This window comes from Choloepus didactylus, chromosome 14, assembly GCF_015220235.1.
Source record: "Choloepus didactylus isolate mChoDid1 chromosome 14, mChoDid1.pri, whole genome shotgun sequence".
Classification (NCBI taxonomy): domain Eukaryota; kingdom Metazoa; phylum Chordata; class Mammalia; order Pilosa; family Megalonychidae; genus Choloepus; species Choloepus didactylus.
In genome coordinates this window covers 99,225,135-99,250,862 of record NC_051320.1, presented here as the reverse complement: position 1 = coordinate 99,250,862, position 25,728 = coordinate 99,225,135, and the positions used below count along the sequence as shown (strand labels likewise).

General features: G+C 52.1%; 1 protein-coding gene across 2 annotated transcripts; it reads right to left on the bottom strand.

Moving 5' to 3' along the window:
- Nucleotides 1-549: 549 nt before the first annotated feature.
- On the bottom strand, nucleotides 550-25,715 carry HSF1 (heat shock transcription factor 1). 2 transcript variants are annotated; one of them, XM_037802432.1, is made up of 14 exons: nucleotides 25,437-25,715; nucleotides 5,410-5,518; nucleotides 4,295-4,431; nucleotides 4,084-4,208; nucleotides 3,365-3,440; nucleotides 3,206-3,267; nucleotides 3,035-3,131; nucleotides 2,796-2,932; nucleotides 2,428-2,673; nucleotides 2,013-2,099; nucleotides 1,520-1,625; nucleotides 1,389-1,454; nucleotides 1,209-1,278; nucleotides 550-1,133 (listed from the first exon to the last, which is right to left on the bottom strand). In XM_037802432.1, exons 1-14 carry the CDS (start codon nucleotides 25,551-25,553, stop codon nucleotides 928-930), a joined length of 1,641 nt encoding a protein of 546 aa, XP_037658360.1. In that variant the 5' UTR covers nucleotides 25,554-25,715; the 3' UTR covers nucleotides 550-927. The 2 variants fall into 2 exon arrangements, with proteins under 2 accessions (XP_037658360.1, XP_037658361.1); XM_037802433.1 differs by lacking the exon at nucleotides 2,013-2,099.
- Between the last annotated feature and the right edge of the window lie 13 nt (nucleotides 25,716-25,728).

The following is a 25,728-nucleotide window of genomic DNA, read 5'->3' as shown; positions in this document are numbered from 1 at the left end:
ACCCGTTGGGGTGTACCCCTCAGCCCCTGAGGAGGGGAGGCCTGGAGAGGCTGCCTCCTGCTCCCTGGGTGGTGGGAGGGTGGCCCCCGTGTCTGGCCCTGGGTTCTCCCCCTGCATGAACACATGCCCGTGTGGGGGGTGGGCAGAAGGTGGCCCAGGGATGGTGGTGTTTATTCCAGGACCACCCTGGCCGTGAACCCAGCTTCTGAGGCATGCCGGCCACAGGCAGGCAGGGACCCCAAAGCCTTGGGTGGGTGCAGCTCGCCCCAGCCAGACCCATGGAGGCCCCTAGGCCCCAGGGAAGATGCCGTGCACGCAGCCCACCCTGGTCCCTGGTCCTGGGGTGGAGCCCTCAGGAAGAGGTGGGGGCCCCGCAGGGGCTGCAGGCTGCCCTGGTCCTGTGTGGTCCAGCAGGCCCAGGAGGGCCCTGGGCACCCTCCCCTCCCTCCTGGAGGCAGCTGCAGCCCAGACCTTCTGGCACCTTCCTGGCCTCGGCTCCCCTCACTGCACCCCCTGCCCCACCCTGGGACAGGAGGGAAAATAGACACGAGGCCACAAGTGCAGAGCTCATCTGTTTATAAATCCCTGCATCCTGTCCATCCATCTGTCCACCTGTACATGTGTCTGTATCTCTACACAAAGGGAACGTGGACTTCTCATGTAAAAATCCAAAATACAAATCTGACTATTAACAACCTGCAGGACCAGTCCACAGTGTGCCAGCGGAGCCCCCATAGCCTGGGGAGCACGGGGCTGGGGCAAGGCGTGCTGCAGGGCCTCATCACTCCTGCCGCAGGCCCGGGAGCCCCCTCCTCACCCCCGGGCCGGGCGGCTGACACGCAGCACCCTCCTGGGCCCCACATGTCTACCCCGCACCAGGAGGGAGGTGGGCAGGGGGAGGGTGGCCCCAGTGTGCTCCTGGGGCCTCTAGGAGACGGTGGGGTCCTGGGCTTTGGGGGGCTCAGAGCCTGTCAGCAGGGAGATGGTGGGGTCCTCTGTGTAGTCGTCCCCCTCCGAGAAATAGGAGCCCTCCCCCAGCTCGAAGAGCACGGGCAGGTCGGTGCTGGCTGCGTCCACGGGGCCGGGGTCCACCAGCAGCAGGGGCTGGGCTGTGTAGTGCACCAGCTGCTTCCCTGGGGGGCAGGCAGGAGGCGGAACTGGGGGTGGGTGGGTGCAGGCAGGTGGGGGGGCTGGGGTGCTGCACTCACCTGAGTCGGAGTCGCAATTCTCAGCCTCCAGCGGCCTGGGCGGCTCCTGAGGGGAGAGGAGCTCCTGGATCTGCCGGGACCCGGAGGGTGCACAGTGAGGCCCCCATAGCCCTACTACCCCTGCCCCCTGCAACCAGCCCCGTCCACGTGCTGCCCCCAGGTGCACTGCCCCCCACGCACGCTGGCCAGGCTGCTGTCGAGGTCCGGCAGGCTCACGTCGGGCACGGCCACCGAGGGGCTGAAGAGCTGTGGGGAGAGGGGGGTCAGGGCCTTCCCCAGCGGGGGCGGGGGGGGGGCAGGCGGGCACTCACATCCAGCAGGGCGCTGGTGTCCACGCTGAAGCCGTGGCTGCTCAGCAGGCTCTGCAGGCTGTCCAGGCTGGAGTCCATGGCGTCCAAGTGGTCACTGAGCTCGTTCCTGGCCGGGGTGAGCGGAAGGCAAGTGAGGATGTGCCCCGGGCCGCCTCAGGGTGTGAGGACCCCGGGGCTCCGGTTTAGAGGCCCCCCCGAGGTGGTGCCCCTCATCCGTCAGGGCTGTGGGGGCAGGAACCTGGGGTGAGGGAACCACAGTGCGTGGAGGGCAGGGGGCCGCTCCTCAGGCCTGGCAGCGTCTCCCCTCATTTGGAAGACCGAGCATGGCTGTGCCCGGCATGTGGGCCTGCTGAGGGGACCTGGAGGCCCCAGCCTGGCCCACCCGCGTCCTGGCTGACCCGGCTGGAGGCCTGTCCTGTCCTCATCACTGCCGCAGCCCCCGGCTCCGGCCGAGCTTGGCGGGAGCCCCCCCACCCCGCGGGGCAGCGCTAACCCGGGCTGGCCTCGGCCACGCGGAGAGGAGGAAGAGGGGCAGGGGAAGAGGCGGGCGACCCCAGACGTCAGCGGAGTGCGCGACAAACTGCAAGATACAAAGACAAGAGCCGCCTGCAGCTCCGCGGCCGCCCTGCCCGCCGCCTCCGCCCCGTGGCGGGTGTGCGCAGTGGCTCCGGGACCCCTGGTGGCCACCGGCCCACCCTCCCTGCTCCTCTGTCCCGCCTTGGTGGGGGCTGCTGCGGTGACCCGGCTGGTGACCCTGCAGGACCACGCAGCCCAGCAGGCCTGTCGTGAACACGTGGAGGGCCCAGCGGGCTGGCGAGGTGAGGGCCTGGGGCCAAGCAGGTGCCCTGCACAGATCTGCGGCCACCCCCACCCACTTCCAGGGCCAGGGGGGCCCCCGAGGCACTCACTTGTCCAGGCAGGCGACGCTGAGGCACTTCTCCGGGGCCACGGTGGGTGGGGGCGTGGGGGCGCGGCCTCCGGCGGGGGTGGGCAGCGGGGCTGCAGCGGCAGGTTCGCTTTCACGCAGGATGGAGTCGATGAGGGTGGATGGGGACAAGGGGGTCTCCACAGAGGCTGGCTGCCCGGGGCTCACCGCCTCCACCCGGGGGCTCCGCGGGGGGCTGGGCGGCTCCTCCTTGACGCGCACCAGGGGCCTGGACCAGCAGACGGTGGACGGACACGGGACGGGAAGACGTGCACTCAGCGAGAGCCTGGCTGCCTGGCTGGGGTCCCCGCACCCACTCCCGGCTCCGCCTGGGCCCCGCACGCGGCCCACCTCTCATCTCTGTGCCTGCCGGTGGCGGCCAAGGGGCTGGCTGGGGCCAGCTCGGTGACATCGGAGATGATGGGCCCGGAGCTGGTGACAGCGTCCGGCGAGTAGAGGCTGGAGCCGCTGTAGGCCGGGGACGGGGCCTGCGAGCAGAGCCGGGCTGGCTGCGTGCGGGGTGCCGGGCCACTCCTGCCCCAGGCCAGCACCCACCCTGGCCGAGACCCCAGTGCCTGCTGTGGGCTCACCGAGTACGGGGCTGCACCGTGGAGGTGCTCCAGGGAGAACTGCCGGCTGTACTTGGGCACGGAATGTGCCGGACTGCCGTCATTCAACATCAGGGGGCTGCAGAGAGGGGCGTGGGTTAGTGCCTGCCCCCGAGGTCTCTGCCAAGTGGGCAGGTCTCCCCAGCACCTCACATCTTTCTCTTCACCCCCAGGATCCGGTTTGACTGCACCAGGGAGATCAGGAACTGGATGAGCTGTGGAGGGAGGGGACACAGTCACCCTGAGGGCCAAGGGTCAGGGTCAGGGACACGGTCACCCTGAGGGGCAGAGGGGCAGGGTCAGGGACACCACCTTGTTGACCACCTTCTGCTGCTGCGCGTGCTTCTGCCGCAGGCTGGCCACCTCCCTCCACAGCGCTTCGTTCTCGCTGGGGGGACAAGGCCGTCAGCAGTGCCCTCCCTTGGCTTGGCCCCGCGAGACCCAGGCCCCCGGGTCCCTTCTCCCAGGTTGGGGGGGCTTCACCAGCGTGGGGGTGGGCGGCTGCTTGTGGGGGTGATGGGGTTGGGTCGGGGTGGCTGACCTCTGCACTCCGCCCCAGCCCTCCCTGCCAACTTGGTCTACACGGCCAGGTCCGGGGATGGGGCCTGAGGGCCCAGCTCTGCAGAGCACAGAGCTCATGGGTGTCCTGCACCTTTCCGGGGAAGGGGCTTCACGTCCAGGAAGGCCAAGCCCAATGCGCCCCATCTTCAGGTCTCAGTTGTCCCCAACATGGGGTCCCAGGACCCGCCTCCTTGGCCACACTCTGGAAAGCTCCCAGGGCAGGGGAACAAGCCCCCGGAGGAAGGACCCACGCTGCTCCCTGTACCCCTAGCCTAAGGTGCTGAGTGGCAGGGGCTGTGGGGGGGCTGCAGGGTGGCGCCCCGAGAGGAGTGAGATGGGGAGCACCCTCAGCTGGCGCGGGCCCCATCCCCTCTAATTCTGCCCTAGGGGAAGGGGTGTGGGGGCTGCTTTCAGAGACCACAGCGGATGGTGCGCCAGGGGCAGGGGTCCCCAAGGGCAGCGGCACCCACTGCTTCATGGCCAGGAGCTTCGAGTCCATGCTCTCCTGCTTGCCCTTCATGAGCTGCACATCTGTCAGCAGCTTGCTGACGCTGTCCTGGCGGATCCTTACATCCTCGCTCCTCAGGGTGGACACCTGGCCCGCGGGAGGGGGGAGTCACTGGGGCCAGGAGCAGCCCCCTGCCCGCCTCCCCACGCAGGATGGCACCGGGTGGCACTCACGCTGGTCACTTTCCTCTTGATGTTCTCGAGCAGCTGCTCTTGGCCGCGCAGGAAGCACGGGTGCTGGAACTCCGTGTCATCCTTCTCTGGCTTGACCAGGCCACCCTGCTCGATGTGCACCACTTTCCGGAAGCCGTCTGCATGTGACGGGACAGGGTCAGCTCTGCCTGAGGCTAGGACCGCATTCACCATGACAGCTGGGCCACGGCCCCACTGGCAGGTGGCGGAAGGTTCCAGAGAAAGGCCAAGAAGGGCCTGGTCTGAGGCCAGGGTCCTGGGGCCAGCTGGGGCCTCCCTCCCTGGGCTTCCTGGGCCCCAGCCTCAGTCCACTTCCATGGACACCCCTGGCTGTCACACTGCTGGGCCCACAGTGTGCAAGGGGCAAACAAGTGCTCAGAAAACCCCGGAGGGCAGGGTCACTGCCGGGGTGCTGCTGGCACAGGGGGCAGGGAAGCTGCCTGAGCCTCTGGGTTCACCACAGAGAATGCTCCGGCCCCGGCGTTGAAAGCACCGAGGCTGAGAAACCCCGGGGCAGAGATGTCCAGCCCCACCATGGACACTCTCCCAGACCTTGTAGGAACCTCCCAAGGCCGGGACCACAGGCTGAGGTCAGCCAGATGCAGAAGACGCTGAGAATGCGAGGAAATCTGACTTACGTCTGGTTCCTTTTTGGGACATGGGATAGCATCTGTCAAAGGCAGATGATGCTCTGCCCATGCTTCAAACTCTCAGGGGGTGTGGGAGGGGTGGGCTGGGAAAACGGCGGCTGAGGGGACACACACCGGGCGGGCACTGCCCCACGCACAGACTCGAGTCCTCACAGGGACCCATCAACCGAGTGGGGACCCGCTGGGGACGGACCCTTTGAGAGGACCCCGGGGGCTGTGAGCCGCTTCACCAGGTGTTCCCAGAAAGGGCGGGGGGCACCAGGGTCACCCAGACGGGTGGGGCTTCAAAGGCTGCAACCTCACGACCCCTCCACGCCACGCCCGTGGCAGCACTCGGACAAACGCCTGGCCCGTCCGGCAGCCCCGGCTCAGTGGCCCCGTCTCCCACACACCCGGCCCGGCAGCCAGAGCCCTCCGAGGAGGCCCCGGCCCCGGGGTGGTACTCACACATGTTGAGCTGCCGCACGAAGCTGGCCATGTTGTTGTGCTTGAAGTACTTGGGCAGCACCTCCTTGGCGAACTGGCCCTGGTCAAGCACGTGGAAGCTGGCCCCACTCTGCCAAGACGGGGCGGGCAGGGTCAGCGGCCGTGCCAGGGAAGGGCTGCCCGAGGCCCCTCTGGGTGGGCTGCTGTGGCGGGGGCAGGGCCACCCCCGGGTGAGGAGGGGGCTGGCGGAGGTTGGAGCCCACCCTGGGGGAGCCTCTGTGAAGCATGGGGCCAGGGAGAGCCAAGTGTCCATACATGCGGCACCTCTGGACTCTCCGGGCCCCTTCTTCTGGGGATCTGTTTCTTAGCATTAATCGGAAAATTTTTCCTAAGAACAACTAAGCCCTCAAACTGCGGCACCCATGGAAATGGGACCAAATTTCAGGTACTCAGGTGGACAACACAGTTTTGTTCAGAAATGCAATTTCACTATTCTTTGGGCTGTGAGACAGGAAATAGATTGTCAAAAAAACTGCCAAGACGGCACTTGCCCTGCCCTTTTCTTTCTTCGGCCCAAGGTCGTCAGGCCAACAGGGCTGGTGTCCATGTGGGCTGGAGCCTGGGTGGTCCCAGGGGTGGGGTGGGGGGTGGGCTCGGGCCGGTGTGGGGGCCAGAGAGGGGTAAGAGGGTGGCTGCACAGAGGGGTGGGGATGGGACCTCAGCAGCCCACGGGTGAGGACCAGGACAGTGGGCACCAGGTTTCCCGCTGTGGGGGAAGGGGGAGAAGGAGAACGAGCCTTCGGTGCTGGACAGGAGGTGGAACGCTGGTTTTCAAAATACAGAGAGATTAAAATAAATAAAGATGTAAATGGATGAGTTGACTGAAAATTTTCTCCTCCAAAAAAGTAATGAGAAAATTAGCAAGAAATGTCAGAATCAACTGTTTAAGAACCTCAAGAATTAACCACAGAACTGCAGCAACCAGAGGGCATTTACTTAAGAATCTTGGTAGGAACAGTGAGCTTTGTGGCATTTCAACCTGCTCTGTTCTCACCCCTTCTCTCTAGTTCTGTGGTCACCCTGAAAGCCAACAGTGAGAACCCGGGCCCTGGCACCACCGGAGGGGCAGAGCTGACATCTCACTCGACACTCTCCCAGGGCCTCTGCCCAAGGACGTTTGTTGAAAACACGTAGAGGCAATCTTAAAACTCCGCAGCTACCTGGAGCAGTGGAAGGCAGTTGGGCAAACAATAGGCTACCCAGAAAGCTTAAAAGGAAAACCTGGGGATGAGATGGGGACAGGGGCTTTGAAAAGCCACAAGATACTCCTGGGAAACTGGAAGCCAAGCACGGTGTCGGAGCAACCTCGAGAGGCCCCGAGTGCCTGCTGGCTCACCGTGAGGCTCTCGGGAGGCAGGAAGTGAGGGCCAAGGTGGAGCCGCCACATGCCTGGCTGACTGTAGACACCCCAACAGGCAAACAGAGCCTCCCAGCAAGGGCTGGGAGCTTGTGGGTCCCAGGCATTTAAGGCAATCCCTGTCTAATTGGTAGCTGACCACAAGCTGACCGAGCAGAGACCTCCGTGGCCTAAACCAACAAAGAACACAGACCTTACAGAATTGGTTTAGATAATCACTGAACAAACCACCACAACACCAACAACAACAAACCCTGGGGAGGGGAAGAATCTAATTTCCAGAATTGTCACATATTATTCAAAATGTTCAATTTTCAACAAAATTTTATGAGACATGCCAAAAAACTAGTATGGCCCACACAAAGGGAAAAAAAATCAATCAACAGAAACTGTCCCTGGGGAAGCCCAGATGTTGGACTTACTAGACAAAGATTGTAAATCACTCAGTTTAAATATGCTCAACAAACTAAAGAAAACCGTATCTAGAAAGCAAAGTGTGAGAATGATGTTTTTACCAAATTGAGAATATCAAGAAAAGACACGGAAATTATAAAAAGGAACCAAATAGATATCCTGGAGTTGAAAAGTACAATAACTAAAATAAAAAATTCATCAGAGGTGCTCAAGAGAAGATTTGAGCAGGCAGAAGAGAGAATCAGCAAACTTGAAGTTAGGTTGAGATTATTCAGTCTGAGGAACAGAAGGAAGAATGAAGAAAAATGAACAAATCCTCAGAGACTTGTGTGACACCCTTAAGGGTACCGACATAAGCGTAACAGGAGTCCCAGAAAGCAAGGGAAGCAAGACAACGGTAGGAAGGCTATCTTAAGAAATAATGGCTGAAATCTCCCAAAATCTGCAGACAGACATAAATCACACATCCAGGAATCCTGACGAACCCCAGAGTATCCACACCTAGACGCACCATAGTCCCACTGTCGAAAGCCAACGACACGGAACCTTGCAAGCAGCGAGAGAGAACCGACTGGCTGCGTGTAGGGGATCCTCAGTGAGATTAACCGCCTGTTTCTCATCAGAAGTGATGGAGGCTGGAAGGCTGGGGGATGAGATATTAAAGGTGCTCAAAGAAAAAAAATACAGTCAACCCAGAATGCTATATACAGCAAAACCATCCTGCAAACGTGGAGATCCCCACTTCCAGGCTGTCAGCCCCAGGAACTCTGTGGAAGGACTCAGTGAAAACTACTTAAAACACCTAACCTTTTAAAGTCTATGGAAACTGTTCTAACGGCATACAGCAACTGCAGAAACGTGTAAGCACATTTGAGAACATGTACTAAAACTCAGTAAGGACAGCGAGAGTCAAAGACCCTGCTCAAACAACTGTCACCCTGGGGTGACATGCCTGAGGCTGTGCTTGACGAGTGATGCCACAGGTTTCACCCTGTGGGGGGATAAATGCACAAACACAGCATGGCCAAACTGCAAAGCAGACACACAAACAACACATAACACAAGCCTGGGAGCACATCTTGGTTGGGGGGACAAAATCCAACCCCTAACCATTCACACTGCAGTTTCTTCCTTTTTAATGCTGAGTAAGAATTCATTGTACGACTGTCCCTCAGCTTGTTTATCTACTTGCCAGTTGATGGACATTTAAATTGCTTCAAGTTTTGGGCTACCATGAATAAAACAGCTGTAAACATTTGTGCACAGGTCTTTATATGGATTTGTGTTTCCATCTACCTTGAGAAAAGCCTAGGAGTAAGACTGTTGGGTCATGTGCTATGTTTAACTTTGTAAGAAACTGCCAAACTGTTTTCCAAAATGGACCTACTATTTTGCATTCTCAGAAATGTACTGGAGTTCCAGTGCCTCCACATCCTCGTCAGTCCCTGATACCATCAGCTAAGCTTAGCCTTTCTTGTGGGTCTGCAGTGGTGCTTCACTGTGGCTTTAATGTGCATCTCCCTGATAGCTCATGATGCCAAGCATCTTTCCATGTGCTTCTTGGTGATCTGTGTATCTCCTTTTAGTTAAGTACCTATTCAAATCTTTTCCCTTTTATTCTTTTTATTTATCTTACTGATAAGACATTAAGAGTACTTAATATATTTTGGATACAAGTCCTTTATCAGATGTGTGATTTGCAAATCTTTTTGCCCCTAGTTTGTGGCTTATGTTTTGTTTTCTTAAAACTGCATTCGGAAGGATAAAAGTTTTAAACTTCAGTGAAGTTCACTTTATCAAATTTTTTATTTTGTGCTTTTTATGTCCTAAGAAATCTTTGCCTGACTCAAGATCACAAGGGTTTTCTTTCTTTCTTCTACAAGGCTTACAGTTTTAGCTCTTACGTTTAGATCTATAATTCATTTTGAATTAATTTTCACATATGGTGTGAGGTCAAGGATAAGGTTCACCTTTTTTTTTTTTTTCCCTTGGCATATGGGTGTCTAATTATTGCAACAGTTGCTTGGAAACACTATTCCTTCTTCATTGAATTATCTTGGCACGTTTGTCAAAAATCAATTGACCTTAGATGTGTGGGTCAATTTCTGAACTCTATTCTGTTGCATTGTTTTCTATCTTTATACTCAGCCCGTATCATTTGGTCTTGATTACTGTAGCTTTATAGTCAGTCTTGAAATCAGATGGTGTGAATTTTCCAACTTTGTTCTCCTTTAAAAACAAGTTGTTTGGCTATTCTCTGTCCTTTGCCTTTTCATATAAAGTGTAAGATTAGCTTATCAATATCTCGACAAAAAGCAATTTGGGATTTGGCTTGATTTGATTGGTGTTAGATTAATTTTCATCTTACCAATATCAAATCTTTTGTTCAGTGGCTATGGTCTTTATCTCCATTTATTTAAGTCTTTTGTAATTTTTCTCAGCAATATTTGTATTCTCAATGTACACATTTTACAAATATTTTGAAGATTTACCACTATGGTCGCAAGACTGCTGGTGGCCTCTGATGACCCCTACACCTCTACAGCTCTATGCATCCCTCCCCTGTGCTTTCTCTTTCCACAACGCACCAGGGCTTTTGGGACCAACAGCACCCAGCAGAAGTGACCGAATTTGAGAATATAAAAGCCACCCTGGGCTCTGGCTCTCTCTTGGATCACCTGCTCCAGGGGAAACAAGCTGACATGCTATAAGCAGCGCTACGGAGAGGCCCACAGGGTGGGAAACGACGTTTCCAGCCACCCACCAGAGGAATGAGCCCTGCTAATGACCACTCGAATAAACTTGGGCGCAGAGCCGCCACCCCCAGGGGCACCCAGCAGCACCTGCCACTTCACAGGAGAACCCTGTGCCAGAACCACCTCATGACTCTCAGAAACTGAGATAAAAGGAAATGTTTGAGGCTGTCAACTATGGGAGTAATTTGTTATATAGCAACAAATAGCTGATACAACCACTAAATATTTTGTTTTTGGTGCTATTATAAATGCTTTTAAAAATTATATTTTTCAGTAGTTCCTTGTTAGTATGTAGATGTGCCACTGAATTTCATGTTTTGACCTTGTATTCTGTGACCTCACTAAACTCATTTATTAGCTGTAATAACTTATTTTTAGATTCTGTGGGATTTTCTAAGCAAATGACCATACTGTCTATGAGTGAAACCACTTTTATTTCTTCCTTTCCAATCTATGTCTTTTAAAAAAAATTCTGCTGTATTGCACTGACCAGGATGTTCAACACCCTGTTAAACAGAAGTGGTAAAAGCAGACATCTTGCCTTTCCCCTCCAATCTTAGGGGAAAAGCATTCAGTTTTCCACTATTAAGTATAATGTTAGCTGTAAGAGTTTTGTATTTGCTCTTTGCATGATTAATTTGACTTTCCTTTCTATTCCTGGTTTGCTGAGTTTCTGTCATGAAATGGGTGTTGAATTTTGTCACATGCCCTTTCTGCATCTGAGATGACCTTATGGTTTTCCTTTTTTTCCTGCTGGTATGATAAATTACACCAGGGTTTTGAATGCTGAATCAGCTTTGCATCTTAAAAGTTTTATTCCAGTCTTATGCCTTACATAGTTTTCTAAGAGAAATTTGCACATTCTTATGTTTGTTCTCCTATATGCAATTTCCTTTCTTTTTCTGGTTGCTTTTAAGATTTTTCTCTGTATCACTCCTTTCTAGCAATCTGATTGTGATCTGCTTTGGTATGGTTTTCTTTGTACTAATCCTGCTTGGGATTCATTGAAATTTGTGGATTTCTGGGTTAATTGCTTTTTTAAAAATTGGGAAAATTTCAGCCATTATAGAAATATCCCCTTCTTCCCATTTTTTTATGGGACTATCAACTGCATGTCAGACTATGTGAGACCATTCCACTGAGGCTGCTCATTCTCTTTCAGTTTTGTTTGTTTGTTTCTCTCTGTGCATGAATTGCATCTCCTTTGGCTGCCATAATAACAAAGTGCTACAAGACGGTTGGTTTCCCACTCTTGGGGTCTGGATGTCCAAACGCCAGGCGTCCGCAGGGCCCTGCTCCCTCTGGAACCTGCAGGGAAGAGCCCATCCTTGCCTCTGCCAGCTTCTGGTGTTTGCCAGCCTTCCCTGACCGTCCAGGCTGCGGATGCTCACTGCACTCTGCCTCTGTCTTCCCTGTGTCCGCCTGCCTCTTGCCCTCTTCTGCTAAGGGCACCAGTCACAGTGGATTAGGGGCTGCCCTGCCCCAGGACGGCCTCTGCACTCGTCCCGCCCGTGTTCTCTACTCCCAGCGGCATGTCAAGGGCACAAGCGAACCTGCAACCGGGCATTGCGTGGACTTAATCCTGCGCCTTCTAACCGGCTGCGAGTCGCTTCGCTGACTTTTAAAAAACAAGATTTCAAGTTTAGAACAGTTCTAAGTTTACAGAAACGTTGCAAAGGTAATACAGAGTTCCCATACATTCCACACCAAGTTTCCCTATGACTAACATTTCACATTAATATGGTACACTGAATACAATTAACACACCAATACCGATGCATTTATTGACAAAAGCCCGTTCTTGATTCAGAGGTTCTTAGACTGTGCCTGATGTCCTTTTCTGCCCCAGGACTGCATCCAGGATACCACAGTACGTTTACTTGATTTAGTCATCATGTCTGCTTGGGCTCCCTCTGCCTGTGACAGTCTTTCAGAGTTTTCTTTCTTTCTAATGACCATTTTTTTAAAAAGTGAATTTTAAGGTTTTTTTTTTTTTAATTAGAGAACTCATAGGTTTACAGAAAAACATGGAGAAAATACAGAGTTCACACTTACTCCCCTCACACTGTTAACACTTTGCATTAACGCAGTGCCTCTGCTACAACTGATGAAAGAGTATTATAATTGTGTTAGTAACTCCGCAGATCATGGTTTGCTATTTGTGCTGTCCAGTCCTTAAGGGTTTTCCTTTTTTTTTTAATTTTTGTTCTAGTAACATATGTACAACCTAACACTTCCCCTTTCAACCACAATCAAATATACAATTTGCTGTGTTAATTACATTTACAATGTTGTGCTACCATCACTACCACCCACTACCAAAACTTCTCCATCACCCTAAACAAATTCTGAATCAACTGAGCATTAACTTGCCAATCCTTATCCCCCCACGGGCCACTGGTAACCTGTATTCTAGTATCTGACTCAATAAATTAGCATATTCTATTTCATAACAGTAAGATCATACAATTTATACCATTATGTGTCTGGATTATACCTATCAACGTAATATCTTCAAGGACCACCCATGTTTTCATATGTATCAGATCTTCATTCCTTTCTACAGCTGAATAATATTTCATTGTATGGACAGACCACATTTTGCTTGTCCGTTCATCTGCTGATAGACACGGGCTGCTTCCATCTTTCGGCTGCTGTGAATAACGCCACTAGGATTGGCGGTGTTGAAGTACCTGTGCAAGTCCCTACCTTCAGTTCTTTTGCGTGTATACCTAGAAGTGGGGTTGTCGGGTCATATGCTAATTCTATATGTAATCTTCTGAGGAACTGCCAAACTGTCTTCCACAGTGGCCGCACCATTTTATGTTCCCATCAACAATAAATGAGTGTCCCTGTTTCTCCATGTCCTCTCCATCACTAGCCAGGTTTCCTTGTTTTTTTTTTTTTTTTTTAATAGTAGCACACTTTTGGGTGTGGAATATATTTTGTGGTTTTGATTTGCATTTCCCTATCGGCTGATGATGTTGAACATCTTTTTAGGTGCTTTTTGGCCATTTATATATCTTTTTTTGAGAAATGTCTATTCAAGGTTTTTGCCCACTTTTTAATTGGGTTATTTGAATTTCTGTTGTTGAATTGTAGGTATTCTTTTATATTCTGGATATTAAACCTTATCAGATATGTGGCTAACATATATTTTCTCCCATTGTATAGGTTGTCTTTTTATTTTCATGATGAAGTCCTTTGATGCACAAAAGTTTTCAATTTTGATGAAGCCCCATTTATCTAATTTTTCTTTTGTTGCTTGTGCTTTTGGTGTGAAGAGAAAGAAACCACTGCCTAACCTACGGTCCTGAAGATGCTTCCCTATGTTTGCTTTTAGGAGTTTTATAGCCCTGGTTCTTATATTTAGATCTTTTGATCCATTTTGAGTCAATTTTTGTATATGGCGTGAGGCAGGGACTCTCCTTCATTCTTTTGCATTCTGGAGGTACAATTTCCCCCAGTATGACTTGTTGAAGAGTCTATTCTTTTCCAATTGTGTGGACTTGACACCCTTGTCAAAAGTCAACTGGCCCTAGGTGTGAAGGTCTATTTCTGAGCTCTCAATTCAATTCCAACGGTCAATATGTCTGTCCTTGTGCCAATATCATGCTGCTTTGACCACTGTAGCATCATTCTAAGTTTTTAAATCGGGAACTGTGAGTCCTACACTTTGTTCTTCTTTTACAAGATAGCTTTGGCCCCTTACCTTTCCATATAAATTTGAGAATTGGCTTTTCCATTTCTGCACAAGAAGGCTGTTAGAATTTTGATTGGGATTGCACTGAATCTGTAAATTGCTTGAAAAGAATTGACATCTTAACAATATTTGGTTTTCCAATCTATGAGCATGGAATGCCCTTCCATTTTTTTCGTTCTTCTTTGACTTCTTTTAGCAATGTTTCGTAGTTTTCTGTATACAAGTCCCTTACATTCTTGGTTAAGTTTATTCCCAAATATTTGATTCTTTTAGTTCCTTTTGTGCATGGTTTTTCTTAACTTGATTTCCTCTTCAGGTGGTTCCTTACTAGCATATAGAAACACTACTGACTTCAGTAGTTCTAGCAGCTTTCCCGTGGATTTTTTCAGGATATTTTATATACACAGTCACGCCCTCTGCAAATACGGAAGTTCTACTTCTTCCTTTCCCATCAGGATGTTCCTACCTTTTTGTCTTGCCTAACTGCTCTGGCTTGAACTTCAAGTACAATGGTGAACAACAGGGTGACAGTGGGCACCCCCCTGACCTTAGAGGGAAGGCTTTCAGTCTTTTACCATCATGTTCATTAGCTGTGTTTTTCGTATCTGCCCCTTACCATGTTGAGGAAGTTTCCTCCTATTCCTAGTTTTCTAACTGTTTTCATGAAGAAAGCATGCTGGATTTTGTCAAATGCCTTTTCTGTGTCAATGGTGATAATCATGCTTTTCCCTCTTTGTTCTATTAATGTGGTGTATTACATTAATTAACTCTGTTATGCTGAACCACCCTTGCATTTCTGGGATAATTGCCATGTGATCCTGGTGTAAAAAAAAAAATTTTTTTTTAAATATGCTGTTAGATTTGATTTGCTAGTACTTTGTTGGAGATTTTCACTTCATAAGCATAAGGGAATCTGGTCTGTAATTTTTTTTTCTTGGACCTTTATCTGACTTTAGTATTAGGGTGACGCTGGCCTCATAGAATGGGTCAGGGAGTGTTCCCTCCTCTTCAATTTTTCAAAATAGTTTGAGCAGGATGGGTGTTAATTCTTTGAATATTTGGTAAAATTCACTAGTGAAGTCATACGGTCCTGGGCCTTTCTCTGTTGGAAGGTTTTGATTACTGATTCAAATTCTCTGTTACTGGTCTGTTGAGATCCTCTGTTTCTTCTTGAGTCAGTGTAGGTAGTTTGGGTGTATATAGGAATTTGTTTATTTCACCTAGCATATATCATCTGTTAGTGTACAGTTACTCATGTTATCCTCTTATATCCTCCTTTTTGTTTCTGTGGAGTTGGTAGTAATGTTCGCCCTTTCATTTCTGATTTTAGTTACTTGTACCCTTTCTTTTTCTTGGTCAGACCACCTAAAAGTTTGTCTATTTTACTGAATTTTTCAAAGAACCAACTTTTGGTTTCATTGATTTTCTTTCTTTACTTTTTAATCTGTTTCATTTATCTCCATTCTAATCTTTGTTATTTTGTCTCTTCTGCTCAATTTAGCTTTAGTTTGCTCATTTTTTCCTAGCTTTTCCAGTTGTGAGGTTAGATCTCTGACATAAGGTCTTTCTTGTTTTTAAATGTAAGCATTTAGAGCTATAAATTTCCCTATCAGCACTGACCTTGCTGCATCCTTTAGGTGAAAGAAACTGAAAACACAACATGTCAAAACTTACGGGATACAGCAAGGTCAGTTGGTGTGTTGTGTTTTCATTTCTTTCACCTCAAGATATTTCCTAATTTCCCTTGTGATTTCTTCTTTGACCCATTGGTTAAGAGGGCACTGTTTAATTTACTCATAGCTGTTAATTTATTTCAGACTTTTTGGGACCTGATACTGGCCTGTCCTGGAGAACGCCAGGTGAGTACCAGAAGGGTGTGTATTCCGTGGCTGTTAGGAGCGTGTTCTCCACGTCTGCTGGCTCTTGCTGGTTTGTGGTATCGTGCAACTCTCCTACCCATCACTGAGAGCAGTGTGTGGAAGTCCCATACTATTAACTGGAAACCATTTGCTTCTCCCTTCAAATCTGTCAATATTTGCTTCATATATTTTGGGGCTCTGCCATTAGATACATATATAATTGTTAAATATTCTTGTGGAATTTATCCCTTTATCAGTGTGTTGTGACTTTCCCTGTCCCTCATAACAGTTTTTGATCTAAAGGCTATTTTATAGATTAGTATCCATACCGAAGTCTCTTTTGCTTACTAAGTACACGGTACTTCTTTTCCCCATCCTTTCACTTTCAGCATAATTGGGTCTTTGAATTTGAGGTGAGTTTCCTGTAAATAGCATACAGCTGAGTCATGCTAATTCTTAAACCGTTCTGCCAATGCATTTCCTTTTGAGTGTAAAGTTCAATCCATTACATTTAAAATAACTACTGATAATTCAGGACTTTCTTCTGCCCTTTTGCTGTATGGTTTTTCTAAGCTTCATACCTTATTTGTCCCTCAGTTCCTCTGCTGATGCCTACTTTCATAATTATTTGTTTTTTTTGGTATTGCATATCTTTGAGTCCCTTCTCATTTCTTTCTGTATATATTTTCCTTGTGGTGGTTACCAGGGAGCTAAAATTTAATATCCCAAATCTACAATAATCATGCTTGATTTGATACCAATTTGACTTCGATAGTGTACACATGTACTGTTCCTATACTCCTCCATCCCCAACCTTTTTGTTGTCTTTGTTACAAGTTATATCTTTATATATCGTAGGTCCCAGACCATAGGTTTATCACTACTTTTGATGCATTTGCATTTTAGAACCTGTAAGAAGTAAAAAGGGGAGTTACATACTGAAAAATACAGTACAGTGGTACTGGCATTCGTAATTGCTCACATGGCTACCTGTGCCAGGGTCTTCATTTTTTACACCACTTTGGTCCACTGTCTGGTGCCCTTTCTTTGAGTGGGAGGACTCCCCGTAGGGTGGGCCTAGCAGTGGACTCCCTCCGCTTCTGTTTATCTGGGGAGGTCTTCATCTCTCCCTTGCCAGATATAAAATTCTTGGTTGGCAATTATTTTCTTTCAGCACTTTAAATATTTTGTCCCACTGCCTTCTTGCCTCCATGGTTTCTGACAGGCAGCTGGGCAGTTAGTCTTATCGGGAATCCCTTGCACACGATGCACTGCTCTGCTCTTGCAGCTTTCAGAACTCTGCTCGTCTTGTGGCATTCAACACTGACTACTGTGGGGCTGCGTGTGTTCTCTTTTAGTTTATCCTGTTTGGGGTTTGTTGGCCTTCTTGAATGTGGATATTTGTGTGTCTTGTTAAATTTGGGAAGTTTTCTGCCATTATCTGTTTGAATATTCCTTCTGCCCCTTTCTTTTTTTTCCTTCTGAGACTCCCAAAATGAGTATATTGGTATACTTGATGGTATCCCACACATCTTTTAGGCTCTGTTTGCTGTTTTAAAATTCTTTCTGCTCCTGAATCATTTCAATTGTCTCATCTTTCAGTTCACTGATTCTTTCTTCTGGCAGGTCCAATCTGCTTCTGAAACCCACTAGTCAATTGTTCATTTCAGTTACAGTGGTCTTAAATTCCAGTGTTTCTGTTTTGTTTTTTTTTTTTTTTTTAATTCCTATCTCTTTATGAGCATATCAGAAGCTTTTTAAAGTCTTTTTCTGGTATGTCCAAAGTCCGGTCTCTTGTGTTGATGTTACCTGAATTTTTATCTTGTTACTTTGGATGGGCCATCATTACCTGTTTCTTTGACTTGTAATCTTTTGTTGCACACTGTACCTTCTAATTTTTTAAAGTGTTAACTCTGGGATTTAGTCCTTGAGATGGCTATACCTTAAGTTTGTATCCAGCTGGTGGTATGACAGAATTTCCTTGAGTGCCAGGAACTAACAAAAACAGACTTATCAATGCAAAAATCACCTTTCGGTCTTTCCAGATTGGCTCTGCATTGGCTGCTGCTCTCCTGCAGAATTTAGTCCTCTATTAAGAAGATCGGCCCGAGGAGAATGTAACATTCCAGGTCCTCTAGTCTTTTCTGAGCCTGAGTCTTTTCCTGGGCTTGTACTTGCTCATGGTCTTAGCCATTCCCCATTTACAGGAATGTGAATGCCCTGTATTCCCTATGAAACAGAACTTCTCCCCTTGGGAGTGTTCTACCACATGACTTAAAGCAGGGGGTCCTGTGCCCCAGTCACTTTAACTTGTCTCTCACTCTGCTTTCGCTGTCCACAAGCTGCTTCTGCCTGCAGGGTGAGTTCTGGGAGAGGAGCCAGAGCTGAGTGTCCTGCTTCAGTCTTTCAGGCTGCCTCCCGCTTGACTGGCACCAACATATAGGCGCAAGGGGTTATTCTGCTTCCTCTGAGCAGAGCCAGGGACCTGCCATAGGAGCACAGGCTGGCTTCACCACGAATTTCTTGTACCACTTTCAAAGCTGTGTTTTCTTGATTTCACGTTCACTCAGTTACTGCAACCCTCCAAAACTCTTCTGGAGTTTTGGAGAAGACGGCTCTATCAACTTTTGCTAGTTGTTTAAAGACTCTGTGGGGAACGGCACCCTGGAGTGCCTTACGCTGCCATCTTGGGCGACTGGAAGCGACCGTGACAGTTTTGAGTAGCACTGCCCAGGCACTTTGTAGAATATCCCTCAATTCAAATTTGTCCCACATTTCCCTCGTGACTGGATTGGGGCTCTGGTTATGTGAGTTAGGGGAGGAGGAGAACAGAGGAAGCGTGCGTTCTCACCACTCCACACCAAGGGTGTACGCGCTGTTAACAGACTGTGGCAGTGCGTCAGGTATCTGCACTGGAGTCGGTCTTGCTGTCCCTCACTCACACGCACCTGAATGGAAGTCAGTATGCCCAGCCTGCGGCCAAGGCGTGGGAAGGTGGGTTCCCCCTCAAAGGGGGAGAGCCTACACAAACTATCTGCAATTCTTCTACAGGAAATTTGTGTCAGAGATTTTCTTCAATATGCTGTTTTTATACCTTCCATTCTTCTGTCTTCACATTTTCCTTTACTTCCTTGAGCACACGGAGCACGTTCATAACTTCTTATGTCCTTATTCGCTAATTCCATCATTTCTGGAATTACTATTACTTCGGACTACTCCACACCCCTTGTTACAGGTCACATTTCCCTGTGTATTGGCAGATCTATTAGTTTCTGATTGGATCTTAGATGGGGAATTTTACCTTCTGTCTTGATTTTATTGTCTTCTTTTCAAGAATGGTGCATTTTGCTCTGGTAGGCCGTTAAGTCACATCAGTTTGATCCTTTCGAGGCTTGTTTTCAAGCTTGCTTATGATGTGTTCAGAGCAGCCTTTACTCCAGAGCTAGTTCAGTCCTCCTTCCGAGCTGCAGCTCTTTTGAGGTCTTGCCGATCACTCTGTGTATTCGAAGTGGCTTCCCTGCTCTGGCTGGTGAGACCTTGAACACAGCGTTGAGCTCTGGGAACTGCTTAGGCCACAGCTTCCCAATGGCTCTTCTTTCCCTTGATGTGTTCTTAGCCTGGCCCTACAGGGCGTCACCCAGTGCCGGCGCAAATCAGGGCTCAGCCAGGACTCAAGGGGCCAAACGAGAACCTGTGATTTGAGCAATGGGGCCATCAGGGAGAAGTGGTTCCCAGCTGCTGGCTGTTGAGCAAAGCTTTTGCATTCTGAAATGCAGTTCATGGTAAACACCAAGTAAATTCTGAGCTTGTGGCCTTATTTTCTACAACACTGTCTGGGCTGGTTTGGATATATTATGTCCCCCCAGACGCCATGTTCTTTAATGCAATCTTGTGGGGGCAGACATATTAGTGTTGATTAGGTTGGACTATCTGGATTAGGTTGTTTCCATGGAGATTTGACCCACCCAACTGTGGGTGACAACTTTCAGACTATTTCCATGGAGGTGTGGCCCCGCCCATTCAGTGTGGGTCTTGGTTAGTTTTACTGGAGTCCTTTAAAAAGAGCCACACAGGCCCAGACACTTGCTGGCTTCGCTCAGAGATGCCTGGAATTGTGGAACCCTGATGTAGGCTGCAGCCAAGAGAGACATTCTGGAGACGGTCACTGAGAGGAAACTTTTGCTGACACTTTGCTCCAGAGAAGCTAAGAGGACAAAACACCCCAAGAGCAACATTTTGAAGAACGCACAGGAGCTGAGAGAGGAGCTGGAACACAATCTGCGATCAGCAGACACCAGCCATGTCCCTTCCCAGCTAACAGAGGTTTTCTGGACGCCATTGGCCTTCCTTCGGTGAAGGTTTGCTAGTGTTGATGTCTTAATTTGGATATTTTCATGGTCTTCAGACTCTAATTTTGTAACTAAATAAACCCCCTTTATAAAAACCAATCCATTTCTGGTATTTTGCATAATGGCAGCATTAGCAAACCAGAACACTGTTTTCTCCCTGAAATGCAAAGTTCTGCATGTATGTTCGTTTTTTATAGGGAGCGGGTCTCTGAATATATTCTCAAGCGCCTCCATGACCCAAAATAAATTAAAAACAACTGTACTACAGGAGATGGCCCATCTTAACTGTTCAAGCGCCTGCCCAGGAGCACAAGCCATGTCCTTTTTACCCCCTGCCCATCAGAAGACTAGCCTGTACTGTGTGCTCTGCCTCCTGGGTGGGGCCACCTGGGCTTGAGCTGGCTGCATTCTAGGTCCCAGACTGTGGAGCTGAGCTTTAGGGACAGCGAGAGAATGTCAGCAAGTGGCCGGAGCTGGCAGACGGTGCATGTGCAGGAATCACGGTGCAGCAGGGTTCCCTGGCCCAGGAGAATGTCGAGGCAGATAAATCCTGTTTGCAAGGAGAGAGGCGAGTGGAGCAGACAGGCTGCCAAGTGGGCTGAGAAAGGGTGGCTCGCCAGGGTCCTCCCCCAAGTCCAGTTCTGTCCCTGTCTCTGGCATCAGAGAGACACCGCACCACCCCTCCCATAAACGGACGTCCTGCTTTTGCTTCAACTCCCTGCAGCACCAGCACCTCTGCAGTCTGTCTGTGGGCCACCTGCCCCCCGAGACTCCTGGGACCCCTGCAGGTGCCAACCTGCCCTGCAGCCAACAGGCTCACCTTCAGGCAGGAAACGTGTGGGGCCGGCCCCTCCTTCTGCAGCAGCTCACCTGACCCCTTCTTTGCCCTCTCAGTGCACAGACCACGGCTCCCCACGGACCAGGGACTCTGGGGGCTGGGCTGCTCCCGCACCCCCTCCAGGCCGAGGGGGCTGCCTGGTCCTATGCAGTCTGGTGGGCCTGGGAGTGCCCTGGGCATCTACCCCCCCCTCCCCTGGAGGTGGCTGCAGCCCAGACCTTCCGGTCCCTTCCATGGCATCCACCCCTCCTCACTGCACCCCTCACCAACTGCCCAGCTCCCCACCCCAGGACAGAAGCAGAAACCGATGCCGAGGCCACAAGCATAGAGCCCATCTGTTTATAGCTCTGTGTGATCTTTCCATCTGTCCGGCTACCTGTGTGTGTGTCTGTGTAGCTCCACCCCAGGGGAAAGTGGGATTTCTCGTGTAAAAATCCAATCCTGACTAGTAACCAGCTGTGTTGGTCATTCCAGAGCGGTGTGGGTCTAAGAAAGGCAGCCTGAGCAGTGGGGTGCGAGTCGGGCCAGGGGCTCAGCCCTCAGGACACGGAAGGGGCAGTGTCCGCTGCTGTCCTCGACTCGGGAAGCACGACAGAGTGGCCGGCAGACGTGGGCAGTGGCAGCACTGGGCAGCTCTGAGCAAAGAGCATGGACTTCAGATCTGGACTTCCCACTTCCCAGCTCTTAGACGGTTAAGCTTCTTGATGTCCTTGAGAATCAATTTTCTTATCTATGAAATGAGAATTCTGTCACCTACTAGCACAGTTGTGGAGGAAATAGAAATAACATGCAAGGGGCTTAACTGACGGCTGGCACGTAAGGTACTGCAGCTGTGCAGACCCTCCGAGGGCAGCTCATGCCCACCGTCAGAGTGCAGTAGCCCGGGGTGCGCCCTTTGCCTGGGGAGGTGTGCTGAGTCCTGCCCGCTGCCCAAAAACTGGCCCAGCAGGCTCCCCGGCCGCCTCACCCCTCTCGGAGCCAGGGGAGCTCGGGAGCAGCTCGGAGCCTCAGCTGGCCGGGCCCAGCCCTGGAACCACACCTGCCTCTGGCACGCTTCCCGCTGGTCCCGTCTGCTGATCCCTGTGGGGTCACACAGAACTGCCGCTCCAAGAACCTGCTTCCGGCCTCACGGTGGCACGTGCTTCTGCCCACAAGTCCCCCCGTGGAACCTAGCCTGGCTTGGGCTCCGGCCCTGTCCTCACCCCTGCTCCCAGGCTGGAGGCATTCGCTCCCAGGGCCAGCCTTAAAACAAGTGTGCCCCCACCTGACCTCCCCTGGCCCACCCGCGCCCCGCACGGTGACCTGCAGGTGCCCCCTTATTTGTCTGGCACAAACCACGTGCCCCCAGGCCCTGTTTCTCATGTCCCCAGCTGGCGGCCAGCTCCAGGGCTGGGCAGCACTGCCTGTCTGTGGCCCGAGCCCCCTCCGGGCTGGCAGGGGGACAGCAGGGAGGGCAAGACCTTCTTAAAAGGTCCATCAGGGCAGAAACTTGGGTTAGTTGCTAAGATGAAAACATCTGCCCTGTAGATTGTGAAAAACACGTTTACTGCAGAAAAACTGGAAGGTCACCTACAATCTCTCAACCCAGGGATAACCAGTGTCCCCGTTTCCTACCAGCACAGGCCTCAACGGAATGAGCTCTTGTACAAACAGGTACTGCAGGGTACATGGGGTTCCAGCTTCTCCTCCTGCCATGTTTGGTCGTGTTGCTGTGTTTAAAACTCTGAGGAGCTGCTGCCCTCCTGGCTCAGCCCACGCCCTGCACAGGGCCTGGCAAGAGTCTTAAGGAGATGTGTGTAACGGTGACCATCGTGGATGACTGAGATTAACTACGCAGATACACACGAGTTCTCCCACGAGCTGGAGCAAACGTACAGCACTATTACAAGGAGTTAACAGGGAGGTTTATGAGGAACGATGCACCGGCGGCACACTGTGGCCTAGTGTTTGCAGTCAGGCTTTAATACTCTCATCAACAGTAACAAACACGCCACTTTGATACTAGGGGTCAGTAACAAGGGGATGGGGGTATGCGGGATTGGGATTTTCTTTTTAATTTTTCTTCTCTCAACTAACACAAACGTTCTAAAATTGATCATAGGGTCATATGCACAACTAAGTGCACACCAGTGATCGTACAGCTCGGATGGTTTGTGTGGTGTGTGAACACATCTCAATAAAACTGCATGGAAAAAAAAGTAGGGTTTAGTTAGTAGAAAGAGCCCCCAGGCAGACAGGGTGGGAGGCTCGGAGGAGCCGGCCAGGCCCTGGGCTCCGTTTGTTTGTGTGCATTTTGTGGCAGGTGCGCAGCCTCTGTCTGAGTCTCTGGGACAAGGTGTGAAGTGGGTGGGGGTCTGCGTTCTTCTGCCCCTCCTCCCAACACCTGGCCAGGCTCTCCCTCCGGCCCCAGCCTCCCTCTCCTAGGGCAGGGACAGAGGCCCCTGGGGTCCACCCCACACTCCTGGGACGGCTAACCCTTGCTGTCACCAAACGCCCTCCCTCCAGAGCAGCTGTGGGCTGCACTGTCCTTCAGGACCCGCCTGAGGAGCACCTGAGCTCGGGTCCCCGGCCTGTTCTGGTACAACCACTGCACCTGGCGCTGCTTTGATGAACAGAGAGGGGTGGAAGACGACATCCCTGAGGTTGTAGCAGCTGCCACGGGCTCTACCCCCCAACCAAGGGCAGGGGGAGTGTGATGGGTTGTCCAGAGCTGGCCCCACGCCAGGGAGGCGCAGGAAGACACGGGCCAGCTTCTGGAAGTCTGCACCCACTCATTCAGCCTTGAGAGTTGGCTGCTCTCCTTGTCCCGGGGTCAAGTGGCAGTGGGGTGGGGGGCAGGCGGCATGGAATCTGCCAGCATCCGCAGGCAGAGAGAAGACACTTCAGCACAGACATGGCCCCTGAGAGCAGAAACGTATCAGCTTCCTAAGGCCTCTGAGGGCTGTGTCCTGGCAGCCAAAGCCCAGCACAGGGATGTTTTCAAAGGACAGGGGGCTCTCACCGGCGCCCTTGGAGGCCACAGCATGGGACTGATGCCCCCTTTCTTGGGGCCAGCAGCCCTCGGCCGCACCTGGAAAGGCACTTCCCCTCCACTTTTCAGCCACGGCCGTTTCTGCACTCACTGTCATCAACAGCCCCACGGCCGTGCCTGCACCGCTCCAGCCCACTCGGTCTGCCTACTCCCCACGCTCCACCCCTATGTGTCCCCTCACGAGCAGGACCACAGGTCATGTGTCTGGCTGCAAGCCAGAGAGCAGTGCACCCTGCGGAGGCTGCCCTGGAGGCTGCTCAGAGACCTGATCCGACACCCTTTTCCCGTGTGGGGGTCCTGGAAGAGCTGCCCCAGTTGGCCCGAGGGCCTGAAGGGTGGAGACCAAACACAGGCCTCACAGCCTTTCAGCAGAATGCGGGGCAGAACACGGAGCAGAACGCAGGACAGGGCGTGTCACCCGAGTATGAAGCGCAGAATACCCCAAAGGGCCCCATGCCAGGTGTTTCCAGAAAGTTTGGAGGAACGAAGACCAGGTGGAAGAGGGTAAAGAAGGAAAGAGATGCAGAGATGTTTCCCGCAGTCAGGAAAGCTGGCGGTCCAGGGTGGAGCGTGGGGAAAAGCACATCGCCCCTCGCAGGCCGTGTGCCTGCCACCGAGGAGAGGGGCGACACCTTCGAAGACGAGCCCGCAGAGAATGATTCCTCTACTCCCAAACCCTGCAGGCAAGGCAGATCCCGAAGGCAGACAGCCTGGCCTCCCGCGTGGGAACGCCCCACTGTCCGGGGCTCACGGGACTGGTCCCCAAGCCGGAGGAGCCCAGCAGCGGCTGCAAAGTGCTGCCGTTTTCACTCACAGTCAAGGTGCCCAGACATGCCCAGCCCTGTCCTGCGCCCATTAGGGCGGCCTTCAGGCCACTGGTCACTTGCCAGCCCAGGCTAGGGCTTGGCCTTTGCCAGACACGACGGACAGCAGAGCCGGATTTCCAACTCCAGGGACCGTCACTGCTTTCCTTCTGCAAACCGGAGCTGTCCGGTCTTGCAGGGTCCCACGGTATCAACAAAGCTGCTGCCAAGCAAGGCAAGACAGGGACAGGGACAGAGGCAGACCACGAGGAATGAAAACAGAACGAATTTCGGGAAACCCGTCTCTGGCATCTAGAAGCCGGTAAGAGATCAACTTGTGCTTCCTCGCGTTTTACTTTCTGTTTTCACTCCCTCTCCTCTTCACTAGAGCATTGCCCCAGAGTCCTGATTTTCTCTGCAAAGACGTGGGAAACAGTTCGACGCGATCTTTTTACTGAAACCGGCGCTTGTTCTAAAGACAGACTCGCTTCTGCAACTCTCCGACACTTAGCAAAGACCCACGCACGAGCAGGCCCGTCCTCCCCGTCCAGGGAAACCTCGGCTGCGCGGGAGCAGAGCGAGGAGGAGGGGGAGGCGGCCCGCTCGTGCCTGCGCCGGGACCAGCGACGCCCAAGCCGATGCAAGGTGTGTGAAGGCCTCGGGGCGTTCCTTCCCGGAGGCTGACCGCGCTCCCGAGGGGACCGGGTCTCGGAGCTGCTCCTCCTCCCCGGGGTTCCAGGCCGCCACCTCTGCAAGCCCCCCTTGGCGGCCCCACCGCGGCTGCGGGGAGCTTCCCGCCCCCCGCCTCTCCGGGGCTCCGCGGGCGGCAGCTCCCCCGGCCGGGAAGGCCGCCCCGCGCCCCGCGCCCAGCCCCTCACCGGGCTCCAGCAGATGAGCGCGTCAGTGTCCGGGTCGCTCACGAGGGTCCACAGCTTGGTGAGGAAGGCCGGGACGTTGCTGGGCCCCGCCGCCCCGGGGCCCACGGGCAGATCCATGCCGGGCCGCGCGCGGAGAGGCAGAGAGGGCGACCGCGAGCAGGGGCCGAGGGCCGCGCTAGAGCCGCCGCCGCGCCTGCTGCCCGGGCCGCGCCGCCGCCGCGCGCTGCGCACACACAGCCCCGGGGCCTGGCATGGCCGCCGCCATCTTGCGACGCGCGCGCTCCCGACGGCG